Source organism: Carassius carassius, chromosome 16, assembly GCF_963082965.1.
Source record: "Carassius carassius chromosome 16, fCarCar2.1, whole genome shotgun sequence".
NCBI lineage: Eukaryota > Metazoa > Chordata > Actinopteri > Cypriniformes > Cyprinidae > Carassius > Carassius carassius.
Window position 1 is genome coordinate 14,619,371 of NC_081770.1, and position 21,813 is coordinate 14,641,183.

General features: G+C 36.3%; 1 protein-coding gene across 4 annotated transcripts; it reads left to right on the forward strand.

Annotated features, from left to right (window-relative positions):
* Nucleotides 1–448: 448 nt before the first annotated feature.
* Nucleotides 449–20,850, forward strand: pxk (PX domain containing serine/threonine kinase). Of its 4 annotated transcripts, none has more exons than XM_059569159.1 (19): nucleotides 449–721; nucleotides 1,966–2,016; nucleotides 5,009–5,056; nucleotides 5,270–5,456; nucleotides 5,544–5,621; nucleotides 7,394–7,467; nucleotides 7,746–7,820; nucleotides 9,546–9,650; nucleotides 9,740–9,841; nucleotides 10,775–10,936; nucleotides 11,031–11,148; nucleotides 11,491–11,569; nucleotides 12,822–12,870; nucleotides 12,961–13,038; nucleotides 14,906–14,992; nucleotides 15,102–15,165; nucleotides 16,257–16,316; nucleotides 16,713–16,740; nucleotides 19,204–19,341. In XM_059569159.1, exons 1-18 carry the CDS (start codon nucleotides 608–610, stop codon nucleotides 16,727–16,729), a joined length of 1,548 nt encoding a protein of 515 aa, XP_059425142.1. In that variant the 5' UTR covers nucleotides 449–607; the 3' UTR covers nucleotides 16,730–16,740; nucleotides 19,204–19,341. The 4 variants fall into 4 exon arrangements, with proteins under 4 accessions (XP_059425142.1, XP_059425140.1, XP_059425141.1 ...); XM_059569158.1 differs by having other exon boundaries at nucleotides 450–721; nucleotides 16,254–16,316; XM_059569157.1 differs by lacking the exon at nucleotides 16,713–16,740 and having other exon boundaries at nucleotides 19,204–20,850.
* The last annotated feature ends 963 nt before the right edge of the window (nucleotides 20,851–21,813 follow it).

Consider the following 21,813-nt stretch of genomic DNA (forward strand, 5'->3'; position numbering starts at 1 on the left):
CGACTGGTCACATGATATCCCCTTGACAACATTTAGCTTCACTGCTAGCAGCTTCGCAAAGATGCAACGCTTGCGTTACAAACTCAAAATGAAAATTCATAACAACATTTGGATAAATATAGTTGGAAATGGTCCGTTTGTTACTTTGTGAAGTTTCACTTTAATCCGAGCCCCACAAGAAATAATATATAATAATATGATTGAATTTAGCCCTGCGCCCTATGAGGTTTCCTGTTTGAGGGTACATTATTTACTAAAACATGGCATCACTTATTCTTTATATAATTTTTATTGCAAGAAGAACACATCACAAGCACTATACACAAATATAAATCATATTACATAAAATGTGTTAAAAAAATTAACAAAAGATATCAGTCTAAAAAATGTGTCATTGACTTTCACTTCATAGTGCGCACTACAGAGTGGACGAGTTGAAACATCTAACTGTTACGTCAGACTTCACTGGCAGTTTCTGATTCGTTTCTCCCACGTTGTCTCAAGCACAGACGCGCTGTGAATCGTCAAATCCTTTACCGACCAAAGGCGGGCTCTCGGTAACCGAACCCTGTCGAACCGGGGCTGTTTGGTGTTGTTTTGGTCCGGGATGGCTTTCATGGAGCAGCAGCCGCAGCCGTTGTCCGGCAGGAAGCCGCCGCTGGACGACACCGTGCCGCTGATCGCCGTGATCGAGGCCAGCCAGAGTTTACAGTCACACACGGTAAACGGCACGACCGGAGCCGCGCGAACCGATCCGCCTCCTTTGAACCTTTGAGATTGATTACAAATACGCATTTAAATATCAGTAAATAAAGATTAATAAACGTATTTAAGTCAAACTTCAGGTTGCATGTCGTATTTTTGACGATTAACCTTGTTGTGTCTCGATTATTTGTCGATTAAAATCAGATTAATCCCATTTGTTGTCAGTATAAAATGAGTTTGTGTTTAGATGTTTAATGCTAATGTCAGTAGCTAGTCAAAACTGGAACAGTTCGTGTAAGTTCTGTAAAGTGTAAATATTTGTAAATAAACGTAAAAGCATCCTTTTGAATGAAGAAGTAACTATCAGCAACTAACATTTTATTTTAAAAATATGCATTTTAAGATTTAGCGAACAAATGTCAAAGGTAGATCTGTTTAAATGTTGGCTTTACAGGCGGAATCGAAAATGCATCATTTGCATTTGTGCAGAAGGACATTTCCTCTTGCTGTGAAACCAAAGACATGAGAGATACGAGCGTTTCCTTTCACATTTATTCATCTGTTCATTTCTCGTATTCATTCATATGAAAGTGCACTCTAGTAAACTGCTCTCACTTCTCATGCTGTTAGAGGCTTTGTTTTCTTGTTTAACAGTAGAGTAGATTCAGGGTAGATGACCAACTAGACCTTAATCAGCAGTTACATTATTAACTATGTATATTTAATGTTACTTTGATTGAAAGCTGAAAGTCAATGTGTTGGTGTTTCTTAAATAATCAACCACAATAGCTGATGATATCTGAAGTAGTGTTGTGGATGGAAACTAAGCGACTTTTGTTCTTGTTGTAGTCTATTGGAAACTCTCAAGGTGACGTTTTGAAGGAGAGTCAAACATTAATGCGTATAAGAAGTGGCTGTAAGAGTAAAGGTCAGCATGAGGTTTTGGAGACTCTGTTACATTTGTCTTTTCACTTCCTCCTTTGGTCTTGCTTTACAATTCGGCTGTGAAAACCACAAATCTGTGACAACATGACTTTGGTCTCTTGAATGCCCAATATTGTGAAAAAGAAGAAGACAAAAAACAAAGATGGCTTGTTAGGCCGGTTTCCACTAGTCAGGCGGAACTAGTTTGGTAATTTGGGGGGGAAGACCAGCTGAACCTGTTTTTTTTTTTTTTTAGCAGGGTCTTTATTTTATTACTAGTTTTAATGTGTAATTGCTGATGTGGGTTCAGTCATCATTGTTTGTCTCTGTTAACAGGAGTACATCATTCGTGTACAGAGGGGCGTTTCCACAGACAACAGCTGGACTGTGAGTTAGATCTGTCTGTCCGATCTATTCACTGTCTATCTGTCTGTGTCTGTCTGTCTGTCATCTATCTATCTATCTATCTATCTATCTATCTGTCTGTCTGTCATCTAACTGTCTGTCTCTCTGTCATCTAACTGTCTGTCTGTCTGTCATCTATCTATCTGTCTGTCTGTCTGTCATCTATCTATCTGTCTGTCTGTCATCTATCTATCTATCTATCTGTCTGTCATCTGTCTGTCTGTCTGTCATCTATCTATCTATCTATCTATCTGTCTGTCTGTCTGTCTGTCATCTATCTATCTATCTATCTATCTATCTATCTATCTATCTGTCTGTCTGTCGGTCATCTATCTATCTGTCTGTCTGTCTGTCATCTATCTATCTGTCTGTCTGTCATCTGTCTGTCTGTCTGTCATCTATCTATCTATCTATCTATCTATCTATCTATCTATCTATCTATCTATCTATCTATCTATCTATCTGTCATCTATCCATCTGTCTGCCTGTCTGTCATCTATCTATCTGTCTGTCTGTCTGTCATCTATCTATCTGTCTGTCTGTCTGTCATCTATCTATCTATCTATCTATCTATCTATCTATCTATCTATCTATCTATCTATCTATCTATCTATCTATCTATCTATCTATCTATCTATCTATCTATCTATCTATCTATCTATCTATCTGTCTCTGTCTGTCTGTCTGTCTGTCATCTATCTATCTATCTATCTATCTATCTATCTATCTATCTATCTATCTGTCTGTCTGTCTGTCTGTCTGTCTGTCTGTCTGTCTGTCATCTTTCTGTCTGTCTGTCTGTCATCTTTCTGTCTGTCTGTCAGTCATCTATCTATCTATCTGTCTGTCTATCTGTCTGTCTGTCTGTCTGTCATCTATCTATCTGTCATCTATCTATTTGTCTGCCTGTCTGTCATCTATCTGTCTGTCTGTCTGTCATCTATCTATCTGTCATCTATCCATCTGTCTGCCTGTCTGTCATCTATCTGTCTGTCTGTCTGTCATCTATCTATCTGTCTGTCTGTCTGTCATCTATCTATCTGTCTGTCTGTCATCTGTCTGTCTGTCTGTCATCTATCTATCTATCTATCTATCTATCTATCTATCTATCTATCTATCTATCTATCTATCTATCTATCTATCTATCTATCTATCTATCTATCTATCTGCCTGTCTGTCATCTTTCTGTCTGTCTGTCGGTCATCTTTCTGTCTGTCTGTCTGTCTGTCTGTCGGTCATCTATCTGTCTGTCTGTCTGTCATCTATCTATCTGTCTGCCTGTCTGTCATCTATCTATCTGTCTGCCTGTCTGTCTGTCTGTCTGTCTGTCTGTCATCTATGTATCTGTCTGTCTGTCTGTCATCTATCTATCTATCTATCTATCTATCTATCTATCTATCTATCTATCTATCTATCTATCTGTCTGTCTGTCTGTCTGTCTGTCTGTCTGTCTGTCTGTCTGTCTGTCTGTCTGTCTGTCTGTCTTTCTGTCTGTCTTTCTGTCTGTCATCTTTCTGTCTGTCTGTCTGTCATCTTTCTGTCTGTCTGTCAGTCATCTATCTATCTGTCTGTCTATCTGTCTGTCTGTCTGTCATCTATCTATCTGTCATCTATCTATTTGTCTGCCTGTCTGTCATCTATCTGTCTGTCTGTCTGTCATCTATCTATCTGTCATCTTTCTGTCTGTCTGTCGGTCATCTTTCTGTCTGTCTGTCTGTCTGTCGGTCATCTATCTATCTGTCTGTCTGTCATCTATCTATCTGTCTGCCTGTCTGTCTGTCTGTCTGTCATCTATGTATCTGTCTGTCTGTCTGTCTGTCATCTATGTATCTGTCTGTCTATCTATCTATCTATCTATCTATCTATCTATCTATCTATCTGTCTATCTGTCTGTCTGTCTGTCATCTATGTATCTGTCTGTCTGTCTGTCATCTGTCTGTCTGTCTGTCATCTATCTGTCTGTCTGTCTGTCATCTATCTATCTATCTATCTATCTATCTATCTATCTATCTGTCTGTCTGTCTGTCTGTCTGTCTGTCTGTCTGTCATCTATCTGTCTGTCTGTCTGTCTGTCCGTCATCTATCTATGTATCTGTCTGTCTGTCTGTTGTCTGTCTGTCATCTGTCTGTCTGTCATCTATCTGTCTTTCTGTCTGTCTGTCTGTCTGTCGGCCATCTATCTATCTGTCTGTCATCTATCTGTCTGTCTGTCTGTCTGTTATCTATCCATGTATCTGTCTGTCTGTCTGTCATCTATCTGTCTGTCTGTCTGTCATCTATCTATCTATCTGTCTATCTGTCTGTCATCTATCTATCTGTCTGTCATCTATGTATCTGTCTGTCTGTCATCTATCTGTCTGTCTGTCAGTCATCTATCTATGTATCTGTCTGTCTGTCATCTATCTATCTGTCTGTCTGTCTGTCTGTCTGTCTGTCTGTCTGTCATGTATCTATCTATCTATCTATCTGTCTGTCATCTGTCTGTCTGTCATCTATCTGTCTGTCTGTCTGTCTGTCTGTCTGTCTGTCATCTATCTGTCTGTCTGTCTGTCTGTCTGTCATCTATCTGTCTGTCATCTATCTATCTATCTATCTGTCTGTCTGTCTGTCTGTCTGTCTGTCTGTCTGTGTCTGTCTGTCTGTCTGTCTGTCTGTCTGTCATGTATCTATCTATCTATCTATCTGTCTGTCATCTGTCTGTCTGTCATCTATCTGTCTGTCTGTCATCTATCTGTCTGTCTGTCATCTATCTGTCTGTCTTTCTGTCTGTCATCTATCTGTCTGTCTATCTATCTATCTATCTATCTATCTGTCTGTCTGTCTGTCTGTCTGTCTGTCTGTCTGTCTGTCTGTCATGTATCTATCTATCTATCTGTCTGTCATCTGTCTGTCTGTCATCTATCTGTCTGTCTCTCATCTATCTGTCTGTCTGTCTGTCTCTCAGAATGATTGATTTTTGTTCTGATTTTCACAGGTCATCCGCAGATACAGTGATTTTGACATGCTGAATAATAGTTTACTGGTAAGTGGACCGTTAGAACAAGACTGTGTTAGAAAAACATCCATTTCCGTATAAGCATTTGACAGCTGCTGTTTAAATATAAATTGAAAAGCATTGCTGGGATGTCTCAATGGCAATGATTCACTCAAAAACTCATAGTCATCACAAAGCTTTCAACATTAGCCTTACCATCAGTGAAAGAGTAACTATGAGTCAGTCTCTCTGTCTTCACAGATCTCCGGCCTCAACCTGCCACTTCCTCCTAAGAAGCTGTTAGGGAACATGGACCGAGAGTTTATAGCCGAGCGTCAGAAGGGTCTCCAGGCCTATCTGAACTACATCACACGTCACCACATCCTCTCCAGCTGTGAGCTGGTCAAAAAGTTTCTCGACACTAACAATTACTCAGTAAACTACACAGGTAATGCAACCAGTTCATGTTTTAACTAAAAAATTTGCTTTTGCATCAAAATTATTTGTAAAATCCTCCCCTTCCTTCTTTTATCAGAAGTAGCCTTACAGCAAGTGTCCATGTTCTTCAGATCCAATCCAAAATGGGAAGTTATTGAGCCATTAAAAGACATTGGTGAGTAAAGCAGTATAGTTGCTTCCATCAATTTCATTTCATATTATATTATACTTTTATAAAATTTTTATGTTATTGATTTATTTATTTAAACTTTTTTTTTATTTGGGACAGAATTGTTTTTTTATATTGACCATGAATGACTACACTGTCAGCCTTGAGATACGTCACAACTATAAAAGTTAATAATGATTTAATTTTATTGATTTGTTTCTCCCAGTGACTTTATATAGCATCAGGCATTGGCTTATTTTGACACATTTAGTATTCCTGACACCTTGATGGATTTCAGAGGCTCATGGGAAATTTTTGTCCTCTAAAAACAGCCTGAGTTTCACAGCCAAGACACATTTGAGAAGAAACTTACTTTTCTTTTAAGGCCCCGATATACTTCAAACGAATTTCATTTTCGTTCTTCATTGGGGGGCAAAAATAATTTTGCTCGAGGTGGGTTGTAGATTAATGTAAACGTGTTGCGATGCTTGCGCGCATCCCCTAAACAAAACAATGATGAAATGATGAAGTGTAGGCAATCTAGGTGTGGGACGGGCACCAATGGTCAGAATATTATAGACAAAAGAACAATGATTGGCAGCAGTTCAGAGTCAAGTATCATGTTTGCAATACAAAAGAACCATTCCATAATCCGTCCTTTATGGGAAGTGGGAATGTCTCAGTCTGAAAACTTTAGCAAGATGTAGCAGTATGTATAACATTTGTTTGAAACACATGTGTTTGGTACTTGCTACCTTATATCTTTACTCTTTCCTTTCATTCTTTTCATGGCTTTGAAAAACTTGTCTCGGAGGTTTCTCTGCGTCGCTTTTTACATAACTCCGAGTTGTCAACACCCAAGATTCCTTGCAATTTCTTTCTAGGAATGAAATGCTTTCTCTGATTTTTTTGTATGTATGTCTGCAAGCGGTCGTACAAGTGCAGATATATTTGTGCCAGCTCAGCTATTCGACGCTCCAGTGTATTCATGTTGCTAGTGACTGTAGGATATGTTGTTCTCTTGCCTGACTTTCGTTGAATGAGATACAAACTGGGGGAAAAAAAAATCAAATGTCAAAGAAGGTGGAGTTTCAGAACACACCCACTGAATGAGTAACCGCCACGGACCAATGGATGCTCAAAGGTGTGTAGGAGCCAAAACGAATTTCCCCAGAAAGTTTGCTTTGGTCAGCTGTTTCGAACTGCCGGAACAAACTCAAAACGAACTTCGTTTCAGCTTGATTTTGTTCGAAATGATGTCTTATCAATTTGTTCTTCGATTTCATTTGAGAAAGATTCATTAATAAAAATGTAACTTTACCTTTTTCAAATATTGTAATTTTCTTACAAAATCAAAAATAGGAAATTATTTTTAATTTCAACAAAATAAAGGCTATATGTAGGACTTTTTCTATTATAGTATTATTTTTTAAGAAAAATTAAGGGAATTTCCTGTAATCTGCCATTACCGTAACCATCGTTATTATATTACATTATGCTTTATTATTTGATTTAAAAATGTACATTTGTAAAATATAGTTTTTAAAACTGAAAAGTAACATTATTTTAGTACAGTATTATTGTAAAAATTTTTTTTACATTTTTATGTGTTCCAGTAATTACATTTTAAAGCAGAAAATGCGCTTTTTTTTTTTTACCTCACAATGCAAAAATATTTATATTTTATTATTCTAATGTTTTTATTTTCTAATATTGGTTTGAAATGTGACGTTCATACATGAAATTTATCCAATTATCTAATATCTGTCTTATCATAGGCTGGCGATTGAAAAAGAGGTACTTCCTAGTCAAAGACAAAGATCAACCCAAAGACAAACAAATATTAAGTTGGGTAAGTTTCATTTCGACCCAAACAAGCACAGAACAAACATTTTCCTGGATTCTCCTCCTCTGTTAATCAAGTACTTTGACCCTCATCATGTTTAATTCCTATTATTGCGTAACCCCGATGAAGTCGTTCCTGTTGATCTCATTCAATGCACTTTGTTTGGCTGCACAAAGAACTTAACAAGACTACTAATCTCTCCTGACATTTGTGTTCATTTTCTTCTAGAATTAGCTTTGGAGGACCCTTGTACTGACCATAATACATTTCTTTACCAATTATAGGTGGATTTGGGTCCAGATAAGTTCCTGTCCGACAAAGATCTCCAGTCTGCAATGAAGCTGCTTCCAACTCTGTCTGTAAGTCGTTAAAAGTTGATGAAAATCAGAGCGTTGTAATGTTGTTGCAAAAAGGTTTTATGGTGTTTATAGGAAGATTTGTCTGTTTTTTTTTTTTTTTAGGGCAAATGGAAATAAAATAAATAAATACTTCTATTTAGATTGCAAATCCATTTGTTATAAATTAAAAAAGTACAAATATTGTTGTAGTGTGTACATGCTACAGGTGTCCTGAGTTCGAATCCCAACTCAAGGACCTTTCCCGGTCCCACCCCCATCTCTCTCCCACTTCGCTTCCTGTCAATTCTGATCATGATAAAGTCATAATAAAAGCAAAAAAAATATACATATTATTGTAGTGTAATGATATTTTAGTAATCATTTGACTACACATTTTAATGACAATTAGACACAGTTTCCCTGCTGTGCAAAACGAATGAGACTATATAATTTCAATTTCACTGTGTAAAGCTGTTAATCAGAGGCGATGAGCTGTTGGGAACGAACTCAAAGAGCCTGTCTTTGTGTACAGACCTGAATGTTTGGATGTTTTGTGTGCGAACGCTGTCATGTGCTCTTGTTTTCCCTGCTTCCTCAACGTCAGCAGCCGTAGAGCAAGATTAAACAGATAACAAACACACAGTGGAAATCATGTGTAGACATCCAAACACAATCCACCCCGTTATTTATACACTATGACACACTGACAAGTTTGGTGTAGAAACCGTTTTCTCTCCAAAAATGCTAGAAATAAATCAACTTACTTCAAAAGAAACAACAAATATCACATTGAATTAAACAAGGAATTTTGAAGTAGAAAGACTGAACTGGTATTTTTTTTAAGTGTACTCCTGTAATCTTGGTTTTATTTATAAGTTGATAAGTTTTTTTAAATATATTTTACAGTTTACAAATAACAGAATGTAGTTTTTATTCATATTTTTGTATTGGCTTTTGTTTTTATATGTTTGTTTCTCATTTTAATTCAAATATACAGTGTAGTTTTTTTTATTGTTCAATGCAAATTTGTTTTTTAATGTTTGTTTATTTAATTGTTTTTCTCTTTTGGTTCTTATTTTAATACAAATACACAGTGTATTTTTTTATTGATAATTGGCTTTAAGACATTAAATATAAAAGTTGCAGTGGTTTAGCATAATTGTAATAGTATTAGAATTCTTATTAATTATTCAAATGGAATGGAATGTTTAAATAACTAATATTTATAAATTTAATGGAAAAATGCATTGTAATTGTTAAATATGAAGCCATACATACCGCCCCCCCCCACACACATCCACCCATTTAATAATTTATGTCAGTTTGGTGCTGAGGCGTAGTTTTTCATCAAACATTTCTGTATTATTTTATTTCAGCTTTATTTTGACAATTATTACATCAAAAACATTTTTTTACTGTTTCAGATTGTTAATATTTCATGTAATATGGTAGAAAAGTGTTACTTGAAGACAAATGATCAGTCAGATGGAGGAGTTGTCTGACGTCTATATTCCAGATGAGCAGATTAAAGCAATCCAATCAAGATGCACGTTAATCGGGAAAGCATGAAAGTCGTTTCTGACCCTGAGGCTCATGGGAAAACATTTTAGACATCTGAATTCAACTACATAGCAATACTGTCATAACTCCATGTCCATGTCCTGAAAGTGTCTTTTTGGCATGGACAGAAACACTGCAAGGTATTTGTATGTGTCTGACTGCAGCTGTTTTTGTATTTTCCCATAGCATTCAAACATCTCTCCCATCAGTTTCGCTACAACCAGTGAATCGTCTGCTCTGGTCATTCGAGTTTTCAGTGAGAAAGGCACGCTTAGGGATCACATCTGCAAGGTTCGCTTTCTTTAACTTGACTGATATTATAAACTAAAACATACTTGTATTTCTTGTAATTCTTGTCTTGAATTTTGCTGCTTCTTCAGGTGAAGCCCAGAGAGCCCTTTCTGAAGAAGTACTGCAATCCTAAAAAGATCCAGGGTTTGGAGCAGCAGCAGATCCGAACCTACGGAAGACAGATTCTGGAGGTCTGGTTAACTTTTTGTTTATAATAACACGTTTACAGGAATCTGTAGACTTTTTTTCCCCCTGTGTTTTTAAGGCAGCGCTGTAGATATTTCTTAAACATCCGGTTTAAGGTTTGCTTTAAACCTCTTTTCTGTGTTTTTAACGTCCATCCACGGGATTCATGCTCAAGAGATTTTTAAAGAAAGGTTTAAGTTTGAACATCTCCCATTGCTGTCAGTTGTTTGCATTCATTATCTAGTGATGACAGTGATGTCGTTTTAATATTTGCATACTGATCTCACATAGAGAATTATATTTGATCTTTTCTTTTTGCATGTTTTACTCCTCCAAATGTGCTTTGTTCAAAAGTTTGGGGTCAGTAAGATTTTTCTAGTTTTTAAGTAAAGTAATACTTGCATTTAGCAAGAATGCATGACTTTGATCATAAAAGACAATAATGATACAAAAAGTTATGTTTTAAAGAAGTTCTGTTCTTTTGAACTTTCTGTTCAGCAAAAAAAAAAAAAAGTACCACAGTTTGCACTAAAATATTTAGCAACACCACTGTTTTCAACATTTATAATAGTAGAAATGTTTCTTGAGCAACAAATCAGCAGATTAGAAGGATTTCTGAAGGATAATGTGACTCTGAAGACTGGAGAAATTATGCTAAAAATACAGCGCTGCATCACATGAATAAATCACATTGTAAGATATATGATGATACAAAAAAAGTTATTTTAAATTATAATAAAATGTCACAGTATTACTGTATTTTTGATCAAATATATTTCTTTAAAAATATATATATATATTTTTAGAAAATTTAGTTTACTTACTCTTATTTCACCTCGTACTTTAAACAGCTCTTTTTCAGCTGTACTTCTTTCTGGAAATATAAATATGTAATTTCCTGTAATTATGTTAATCTGTAATTTTCTGTTTTCTTCCAGGCACTAAAATTTCTCCATGACAAGGGTTTTCCGTATGGGCATCTTCATGCGTCTAACGTCCTGATCGAGGAGAGCACATGTAAACTGTTGGATTTAGAGAATTCTTTACTGGGACTGCCGTCATATTACCGACCCTATGTAACGCAGTTCAGGAAAATTAATGTGAGAGAACTTTATTTTTGGTTTTCTTTTAGTGGTAAATGATTTCAATATTAGTCATTTAAAAATGTGCTGCTGATGTTTTTTGTTTTATCAGACAACAGAAAGCATAGACGTCTACTCGTTTGGTCATTTGCTTTATGAAATGACGTACGGCCGCCCGCCTGACGCTGTGCCTGTGGATCAGTATCCTACAGAACCGTTCTCATCCGTAGGTCAGTATGTACAAAAAAAGAAAATGCATTTAAACATGCATAAATTGAGAGTAGTAGTCTCTTGTTGTAAGCTGGATGCTTGATCAAATTATTCAAAGTATTTCAGCTATGAGCTTACAGGCTTTTGTTAGCATGGATGTCATATGTGTAATGGGTTAAATAGTTAAAGTTCATTTAATAGTTGAATAGTTGAACTGCCCTTGTACAGAACATTGGCTTTTGTTCAGTTTTATACAATAGTTGAATCCATACAGCAGTAATCTCAAAGTGTGTTGTGGGTCATATGCTTGTAGTTAATGGTTTTATGTAATATGCAACCGTTTGTTTTCTGTTTTCCCACAGTGTCTGTACTTCAGTCCATCCTGTCCACGGAAGCTTGCAAAACGGGAATGCCAACCATTTCTCAACTCCTACAAACACCGTGAGTTACAATATTCAGGCCTGTTTGTGCTCAGGAGTGACTCTCACTAAAATATCTTATTCCTTTTGGAACTAATTTTACAATTAGTTAAAATTTATTTTTTCAATATTATTGTTTTCACATATATTATATATAGTCTTTTTTGTTTTAGTATGTTTTTAATTATTATATTTTATGTGTTTTTCTTTAATATAATTAAATTTTTTAGAAACAAAAATTACTTCAGAAACAAAAACGAACGGTATAAGTGCCATGAGTTAATTAGTTTATTGTTTGATAATGAAAATAATGTCAAATCACATTATTTACAAATATGCTATATTTAATATCTTATTCCTTTGGGGCCTATAGTATTTGATTTTTTTCCTTGTTTTACTTAGGGCTGCAAAAGATTAATCGCAATTAATCACATTCAAAATAAAAGTTTGTTAACATACTATATGTGTGTATACTGTGTATATTTATTATGTATATATATAAATACACATACATGTATATATTACGGAAAATATGTTTAAGAGATTTAGAGATTTATATATAAAATATATATACATATATATATATATATATATATATATAAATAATATAAATTTAAATACAAGTATAAATATATATACATACTAATATTTTGAAACATATTTACATGTATATGTGTGTGTATTTATATTAACATGATATAAATACACAGTACACACACATAGTATGTTAACAAACTTTTATTTTGAATGTGATTAATTGTGAGTAATCATTTTGCAGCCCTAATTTTATTATATAATTTTCTTCATACATGTTAAATTATTTTATTAAGGGATATTTTTAAATATATTTATTCGACTTTTATTTACATATTACATTTTTATCAAATTAAAAATGATTGAAAAATGAAATTAATGGTATAATTGTCCTGAGTTATTGCATAATATCCTGAAAATACTTTCAGATTGCAGTGGTGCAAAAAAGGGCTCATTTTCAAAATACAATTATTTTTGGGATTGGGAAAGGTCCTCGAGTTGGGATTTGAACTCGGGACACCCTTAGCACAACAGCACTCTATGTGCTTGACCAGTTTGAGAGATTCATCCTAAAAGTGATGTGTACAAAGCATAAAGGCTTAAGTTCATGACTTAAGTTTATGTCAAGTTATTGTGAATACAGAGCACGTGGTTTCCTCTTTACAGCAGTAATTGTGAATGTTGACATTGCTTAAAACTGAAGCATGAACCGATGCTGAGTTTAACTCTTGTTCTAACAGGTTATTCAATGACGTGCTGCTGTTTAACTCAGAGAAACCCCAATTTAAGGTAAATGCACTGAAGTAAAAAAAAACTAACCTAACCAGTTTTTGTTTTACTAAATAATTGGTTAAATCTTCCATCTTTCCAAAACTCCAGATCAGCTCCAAATTAAAGGAGGCTCTAAAATCATCCAAGGAATGCTTGGAGAAGCGTCTAGTGGAGGAACAGAGGATGGTTAGCATTGCTTTATTCACTTTTGGTTTCTTGCACAACAAACATTTAGCTTGGCTTGCTTACGAAACATTGCACAACGGTGTCGCAAACACAAATTCCATCATTTCAGTCTAGAAAAGCTGATTTGATGAAACCGCTGAATAAAATGTAATACTTTGCAACAGGAAATTCCATCAAACTTTTTTTTTTTTAAATTCTTATAGATTTAGGTTTACATGTGCTTCTCAATGAATTTGAATGTCATGAAAAAGTTTATTTATTTCAGTAATTCAACTCAAATTGTGATCTTGTGTATTAAATTCAGTGCACACAGCCTGAAGTAGTTTAAGTTTTTGGTTATTTTAATTGTGATGATTTAGGCTCACATTTAACAAAAACCCACCAATTCACAATCTCAACAAATTAGAATACTTCATAAGACCAATGAAAAAAAAACATTTGTAGTGAATCGTTGGCCTTCTGAAAGTATGTTCATTTACTGTACTTGTACTCAATACTTGGTAGAGGCTCCTTTTGCTTTAATTACTGCCTCAGTTCAGCGTGGCATGGAGGTGATCAGTTTGTGGCACTGCTGAGGTCGTCTGGAAGCACAGGTTTCTTTGACAGTGGCCTTCAGCTCATCTGCATTGCTTGTTCTCTTGTTTCTCATCTTCCTCTTGACAATAGCTCATTGAATCTCTATTGGGTCCGGGTCTGGTGAGTTTGCTGGCCAGTCAAACACACCAACAATATGGTCATTTAACCAACTTTTGGTAGTGTGGGCAGGTGCCAAATCCTTCTGCAAAATGAAATCAGCTTCTACAAAAAGCTGGTCAGCAGAAGGAATCATGAAGTGCTCCAAGATTTCTTGGTAAACAGGTGAAATGACTTTGGTTTCCAAAAAACACAATGGTCCAACACCAGCAGAGGACATTGCTCCCCAAATCATCACAGACTGTGGAAACTTAACACTGGACTTCAAGCAACTTGGGCTATGAGCTTCTCCATCCTTCCTCCAGACTCTAGGACCTTGGTCTCCAAGTGAAATACAAAACTTGCTCTCATCTGAAAAGAGGACTTTGGACCAATGGCAACAGTCCAGTTCTTCTTCTCCTCAGCCCAGGTAAGATCCCTCCGGTGTTGTCTGTGGTTCAGGAGTGGCTTAACAAGAGGAATACAACAACTTTATCAAAATTCATTGACACGTCTGTGTGTGGTGGCTCTTGATGCCTTGACCCCAGCCTCAGTCCATTCCTTGTGAAGTTCACTCAAATTCTTGAATTGATTTTGTTTGACAATCCCCATAATGCTGCGGATCTCTTGATTGGTTGTGCATGTTTCTCTTCCACACTTTTTCCTTCCACTCAATTTTCTGTTAACATGCTTGGATACAGCACTCTGTGAACAGCCAACTTCTTTGGCAATTAATGTTTGTGGCTTACCCTCCTTGTGAAGGGTGTCAATGATTGTCTTCTGGACAACTGTCTGATCAGCAGTCTTCGCCATGATTGTGTAGCCTAGTGAACCAAACTGAGAGACTATTTTGAAAGCTCAGGAAACCTTTGCAGGTGTTTTGAGTTGATTAGCTGATTGGTATGTCACCATATTCTAATTTTGTTGAGATTTTTTTATTTTTTTACAAAAAAATTTATTTGAATAAATTGTGAACAAAAATTTTTTGAATTGGTGGATTTTTGTTAAATGTGAGCCAAATCATCAAATTTAAAAGAACCAAAGACTTCAAGTACTTCAGTCTGTGTGCATTGAAATTATTTAATACACGAGTTTCACAATTTGAGTTGAATTACTGAAATAAATGAACTTTTTCACAACATTCAAATTTATTGAGAAGCACCTGTATATAACTGAAACCCGTGTTTGTTTTCAGATCCACCAGCACAAGAGGCTGACACGAGCGCAGTCACACCACGGCTCCGAGGAAGAGAAGCGGAAAAGGAAGATCTTGGCCAGAAAGGTACATGGGTTTTAGGGCTTTCCGATAATTATGATTCACACTGAACAGTCACACTGTTTTATGCTTAACATGATGGTTGTTAAAGTCAAAACACCTGTCTTGGTTTCAGAAATCGAGACAGTCGACGTATGAAAATGAGGAGGAGCTTTCTGTTAAATACAATAACAACTCTGGTAGGTTTAATTTATTATTAAACTTTCCTTTATTAAAGGAATAGTTCATCTACACCCTCAGGCTATCCAAGATGTAGATGAGTATGTTTCTTCATCAGATTTGGAGATATATGGCATTACTTGACCAATAGATTCATCCTCTGCAGTACAGCGTTAATTTCATCATTTTCATCATTTCATCTAATTAGCCTACAGTAATTCCTCAAATAAAATCCCGGGGCCTTTTTTTTTTTTTTTTACCTGAACTGCAGAAGGTAACAGGCTTTTATTTGAAGCAGGCTTTTATTAGAGGCAGGCCTTTATTTCTAATTCCAATGTTGAAATATCTTGCAGCTTTTTCACCCGAGTTTTCCTCCGCATACTTTAAAACTCTTTGTTTTAAATTTTAATTCAAATTTTCGTCTGGGTGCCATGCTCCTCAAGTTCGTTTTCAATAAAGTTGTTGAAAAGTCCGTCACTGGCACTAAATGAGACCCATGTTAAATCCAGTGTTGCTACTGCCATCTATTGGCACCTGTACAGTACGATGAACTTGAATGCACATTATATGAAAGGCACTTAGGAGATTATCCACACAAATTTTCCCCCGGCCTTTATTTGTCCGTGTTGACCACGCCCCTGGCCACTATCAGAGACCTGGCGTTTATTTGACTAGCGGTTTTTATTTGAGGAATTACGGTATATAACCATTGGCGTCTCATTGAAAAGAAGACCATGTTCTTGTTCTTTACGAGAAGTGGTTTTATTTAATCTTAACATAAAGGCATGTTGTGTGTCACCGCAGTTAAATCTTTGTCTATCATGATGAAACCTTAAAGGGGTCCTATTATGCTTTTTCACTTTTAGTCGGTGTGTAGTGTGTATGTTTGGGCATAAAAAAAGATCTACAAAGTTACAAATCTCAAAGTCCACTCCAAAGGGAGATTTAAAAAAAAAAATCCCCTCTCAAGAACTACAACGAATGACTCATTTAGACTACAGTGTTGTTTTCGGGGTTTTGTGATGTCACAAAGCGGCCCATTAGAATATCATTAGAATATTTCCCGCCTATGGAAATTCGAATGGTTTATTTTTTTTTTGTCTTCTAGCAGGTTCTGGGACGAGTTCACCTCCAACCTGCCCGTCCTCACCCACTCCTTTACCTGGATCAGGTACGTCCCATCTATAATGTCCCATCCATCGTTATCATTATATAAAATACATCAGAAGTGTTTGTTTTTCCTGGTTTTATCCAAACATTCCCTTTCCACAGCCAGTATGTCCATGTCAACAATCAGTTTAATCAGTATAATACTGTATTTGTTGCATGATGTGGTAAAATGTTTTCGATTGTAATTCACCAGCGCATTAACATCTTTTTTTTTAATCCAATATAGACCTAATCTTTCTCATTTCCATAATCAATCATCAAATTCCTCATGAAATTGGTTGCAATCTCCATTTATCTTACCAGATCATAATCATCCGATGTGTCGCCTCATTCTGAAATGATCAGTAACTTGTCTGTGCCTCTCTCTTTCTCTCCTATATGCTGTCTTCAAAACTAGAGCATGCACCATTTTGAACGTGTGTGGGGTAAAGTAATTCAATAATAATAATCTATTTCCACCGTAAAGTTGCAGCTCACCCTCCCTCAGTAGTACATTCGGATTCCCACAGCACAACTGTTGCTCATCAATATTAATGCAAATGCATGCAAATAAGCTCCGTCCAGACAGTGTCCAGCCTACTGAGAAGGGTTAATGCAACTTTAACAGTTCACAATCTGCAATTATCTATTAAGGCACAAAACTTCTTCATTCTGGACTTTTTGAAGGCTTTTCTGAGGGTAAATTTAGTTTAAAAAAAAAAAAAAAACTCTGGTTTTGTGGATTGTGATGGTCGTTTTTGTTCGTATATATGTAATATATTAGTAAATGATAATGCTCGTTTTAAAGACACTATTAATACATGCTCTTTTGAATGAGGAATAGAAACAAAATAGTGGTCTTTAAGCAGTTAAGCTACAGGTAAGCATAACTAGTATGCTGACGATACTTGCATCTTGCTGATTGGTTCAGAAAGCATGAATCATTCTGTCCATCACTTCTGGTGCTTTCCACTGCGTGGTACGACTCTGTTCGGCATGGCTCAGTATGGTACGGCGCGGCTCGACTTGGTTACCACTTTAGAGTGGGCAGGATTATACACGTCATTATAGTTGCACCACCTCTAGTGCCGCAACTCGTGAAAACCTTTTAATTCCACGTCGCCCCATCAAGCTCCCGCTGGGACCACTCCTCTGCTATCAACAAGAGGAACGCTGTACTTCCTCAACAGACCACGAAACAGCCATTTTTTGGTTGATAAAAAAGGTGTGCTCATTCAAAACAGTTGCGTTTGATCCTTCGCTGGCTGTACTGATTTAAATCTAGGACAGGTGACGCAGCTAGTGACGATACTCTCTGGCCAATCAGTGATCAACACGTGAGTTTGATCGTTTACGTGTTTGATCGTTTGAGTTTACGTGTCAAAAAAACATTTTGGTAACGGTACGGTTCACCTGGAACCCCAACCGAGGTGGTACTGAAAAAAGTACCAGGTACCAAGTACTGTACCTAGTCGAAAACACCCCAAAAGTGAATCGTGCCGTGCAGTAACATGCAATGGAAAAGCACCATTACTTCCAAGAAGGTGATTGGTCTGTAAATGACAAATCAGCAGTAAGATATTTAAAGTCAACATTAAATGGTTGTGTTCTTATCAAAATAATATATTGTATATTTTTATCTGAAATAAATTTAATAGTTACATTTTATTTCAATGGTATAATAGAATATTATCGTACATTTATATATCTTAGTATGTTTCTCAGGAGATATACTCCTGCCAGACTGTTATTGAAAATAATTAATTTGCCTGTTTAAATAAAGTTTAAATAAACATTTTCTATTGTGATATATTGTATATTTATAAATATTTTTTTATTAGTTTTTTATTTTTAAAGGTGCCATAGAATGCATTGATACAATATTTTAAATTGTTCTCTGATGTCCCCGGAGTGTGTTTATGAAGTTTTATCTCAAAATATCCCACAGGTCATTTTTTATAGTTTGCTGAATTTTGCACTTTTACACTATGAGTCAAAACGCGCTGTTATATTTGTTTGTCCGCTTTAAATGAAAATGAGCTGCTGCTCCCACCTCCCTTTTTAGACGAGTGCGGAGCAGTCAGTGTTTTGCAAAGTCTACGGTTTCCCGTGGGTTTAAGCGTGATATTTAGCCCCTAAAATGTGAATTTTAACAGGGGAATCCCTACAAAAACATGTATTTTACCCCACTCGAATGCGATTTTTAAATCTTCTGAAGCGTATCCCCATCAAAACATGATTAGGCTAGTTTTGAGTAGCATTGGGTGGGTTTTGTTGTGAAAACCTGGCAACCCAAGCGCTCATGCTCGCGAAAACACCTGTGTTACGGTTTAACTGGTGGTGACCGTATTACTGACTTCTTACTGCATCCAAATGCAATTTTTAACTACCACATTCCTATTCACGATCATTCTGGTAGCACATGAAGGTAGCATTATTGGAAACCGGCAGAGACAATGGTAGCTTTAGCAACATTAGCCTTACAGTAAGCCAAGAAGATCTTTTGGAAAACAACATATGATGCGTGATGCTTACTTTGTCTGTAGTGTGATGTTTGCGCATGAAGCATTTGTATCGATCCCTCTTTCAGAAGCAATCTTTGCACAATTCTTTTTTTATATTTTATTTCATAGTATTTTTTTATAATGCAGTATATTGTGTATTTATGAATTAAATATAAATAAATTTAAATATAAAGATATTCAGTTATTTCATGTTGACTCTAAATGTTGCTGCTTGTGGTAAGTGTATCATTCTGAACAGCTGTTGTACTTTTTGAGTCTTTTTTACATACAGCACATGATTCTAAGTAGCAACTGTATATTACCGTTCCGTTATATTCAATATAAATAAACAGTATGAGTTATATTTGAACGATTGTGATGGACTGTTTTCTTTGATTCCCGCAGGAGCATCTCCAGCACCTCCTCTTCCTCCCCCCGCTGCTCCTCCTCCTCCACCACCTCCACCTCCTCCCAGGAACGACCCCGTCCCTCCATCCCTCTCGCCTCCTGGGGGGAACGGCACAGGCAGGAGTGCCCTCCTCAGCTCCATACAGGGCTTCAATAAAGGCAAACTGAAAAAATCAGAGACTGTTGACTGCAGTTGCCCACGTTTGTGAAAAGAAAACAAAAAAACACTTGTCTTTTAGTGCAATTTGTCTACTCGAAGTCTTTTAGCAACTTGCGTCTAGCAGTGAAAAGTGACTGTTTGTACTCGAACTGATTCGTGTTTTTGTTTTGTTTTTTGTTTTATTCACAGCCGTGCATTTTTAGTTTTAAGTTGGACCAGCTGCTTTGACCAGCTGTCGTATTTAAACGATGGACTCACACACTCATTCAGATGAAAAACATCTTCATTTTGAAGTCCTGACTTCTGAAGGCAAAGGCACAAGATGGTGGAGAATGCGGGCAGCACATTTACTGTGAATGAAAACATAACTGGATTTTATTGTTGGTTCATGAAACAAGTGATATTTGATACTGACATTTTAATTCGACTTTGGTTATGGTTTATTTCAGAGGGTTTGGGATGATGCTTTTTAAGAGTTTGCCACATTTACCATTGTGCCTACAAAAGCTGAGAGCGTTCTTGGTTCTCATCGTTTTTTTTCCTGGGGAAATTTTGAGCTTCATAGTTCGTATTTTCTTTCAGAACAAAGTAATATTTGCATTCCTGTTCTGCAAGCTCACAATCAATATGTTGCGCAAATAGCGACATTTTTATGATGCATTTATAATTTACGCTCCTTAATGACACAATGAACATTGGCTTTGAATTACCACTGACATGACTGTATAATGAACATTGTGATGTCACTTACGTCATCTAATCATATTATGGGCTGTTGCAGCCCGGTAGAGAATTTCAGCCAATCAGAGACGAGAATGTGTTTGGTAAATAGAAGTGATTTCTGGTTTTGCACACATATAAAGATAAAGAAACTTCTATAATTCAAATTCATCGCTGGGTCCTGTTGAAAACCAGATTAATTTGTCATCTAGCATGATGTACAGAAATGCACAATAGTTCATGTTTTGCTCCTGTAACAGTAAACTCATTTGTATATACATTCATACAGACACTGAAAACATTACAGCTATATACCGTAATATGTATTCCCGGCTTTATCGTGGGGGAAGAGTTTAATAATGTTTTCACTTTCGCTACAGCACTTTACCGCTGAATATTTAGAGTGGTCTGGAGAAGAATAAATCTTCTGAAGTTTACACAGAGATTACACGAGGACAGGAGAGGAATCAGTGTGTTCGACACTCAAGAAAATTTCCCCTGATTTTTGCCTCTGTACAGTTGCAACAACCATTGTTCAAAGCACTGGAGTTGAACATCCTCAAAATGCTATAAAATTGTTTTCCCTGTTCTGAAAAAACTATATTTTAAAAGAATGATCTTGTACTTTTAGTTGTGAACATTGAGGTAAAGACAATGGAACAGATTGTATGTGGTTTAATTCTTTCTTCAAACTAGCAGAAATGAATAACTATTATGTATAGGTGTTGTGAATAAAATAAATGATATTAAATTGTATTTTGAACTATATATCTATATTTTTAAATATGTATACAGGTGCTGGTCATATAATTAGAATATCATCAAAAAGTTTATTTCACTAATTCCATTCAAAAAGTGAAACTTGTATATTATTTCATTGGTTACACACAGACTGATATATTTCAAATGTTCATTTCTTTTAATTTTGATGTTTATAATTGACAACTAAGGAAAATCCCAAATTCAGTATCTCAGAAAATTAGAATATAACTTAAGACCAATACAAAGAAAGGATTTTTAGAAATCTTGGCCAACTGGAAAGTATGAACATGAAAAGTATGAGCATGTACATCACTCAATACTTAGTTGGGGCTCCTTTTGCCTGAATTACAGCAGCAATGCAGCGTGGCATGGAGTCGATCAGTCTGTGACACTGCTCAGGTGTTATGAGAGCCCAAGTTGCTCTGATAGTGGCCTTCAGCTCTTCTGCATTGTTGGGTCTGGCATATTGCACCTTCCTCTTCACAATACCCCATAGATTTTCTATGGGGTTAAGGTCAGGCGAGTTTGCTGGCCAATTAAGAACAGGGAGACCATGGTCCTTAAACCAGGTCCTGGTAGCTTTGGCACTGTGTGCAGGTGCCAAGTCCTGTTGGAAAATGAAATCTGCATCTTCATAAAGTTGGTCAGCAGCAAGTGCTCTAAAACGTCCTGGTATATGGCTGTGTTGACCTTGGACCTCAGAAAACACAATGGACCAACACCAGCAGATGACATGGCACCCCAAACCATCACTGACTGTGGAAACTTTACATTGGACCTCAAGCAACATGGATTGTGTGGCTCTTCCTCCAGACTCTAGGACCCTGATTTCCAAAGGAAAAGCTAAATTTACTTTCATCAGAGAACATAACTTTGGACCACTCAGCAGCAGTCCAGTCCTTTTTGAAGCGAGACACTTCTGATGCTGTCTGTTGTTCAAGAGTGGATTGACACAAGGAATGCGA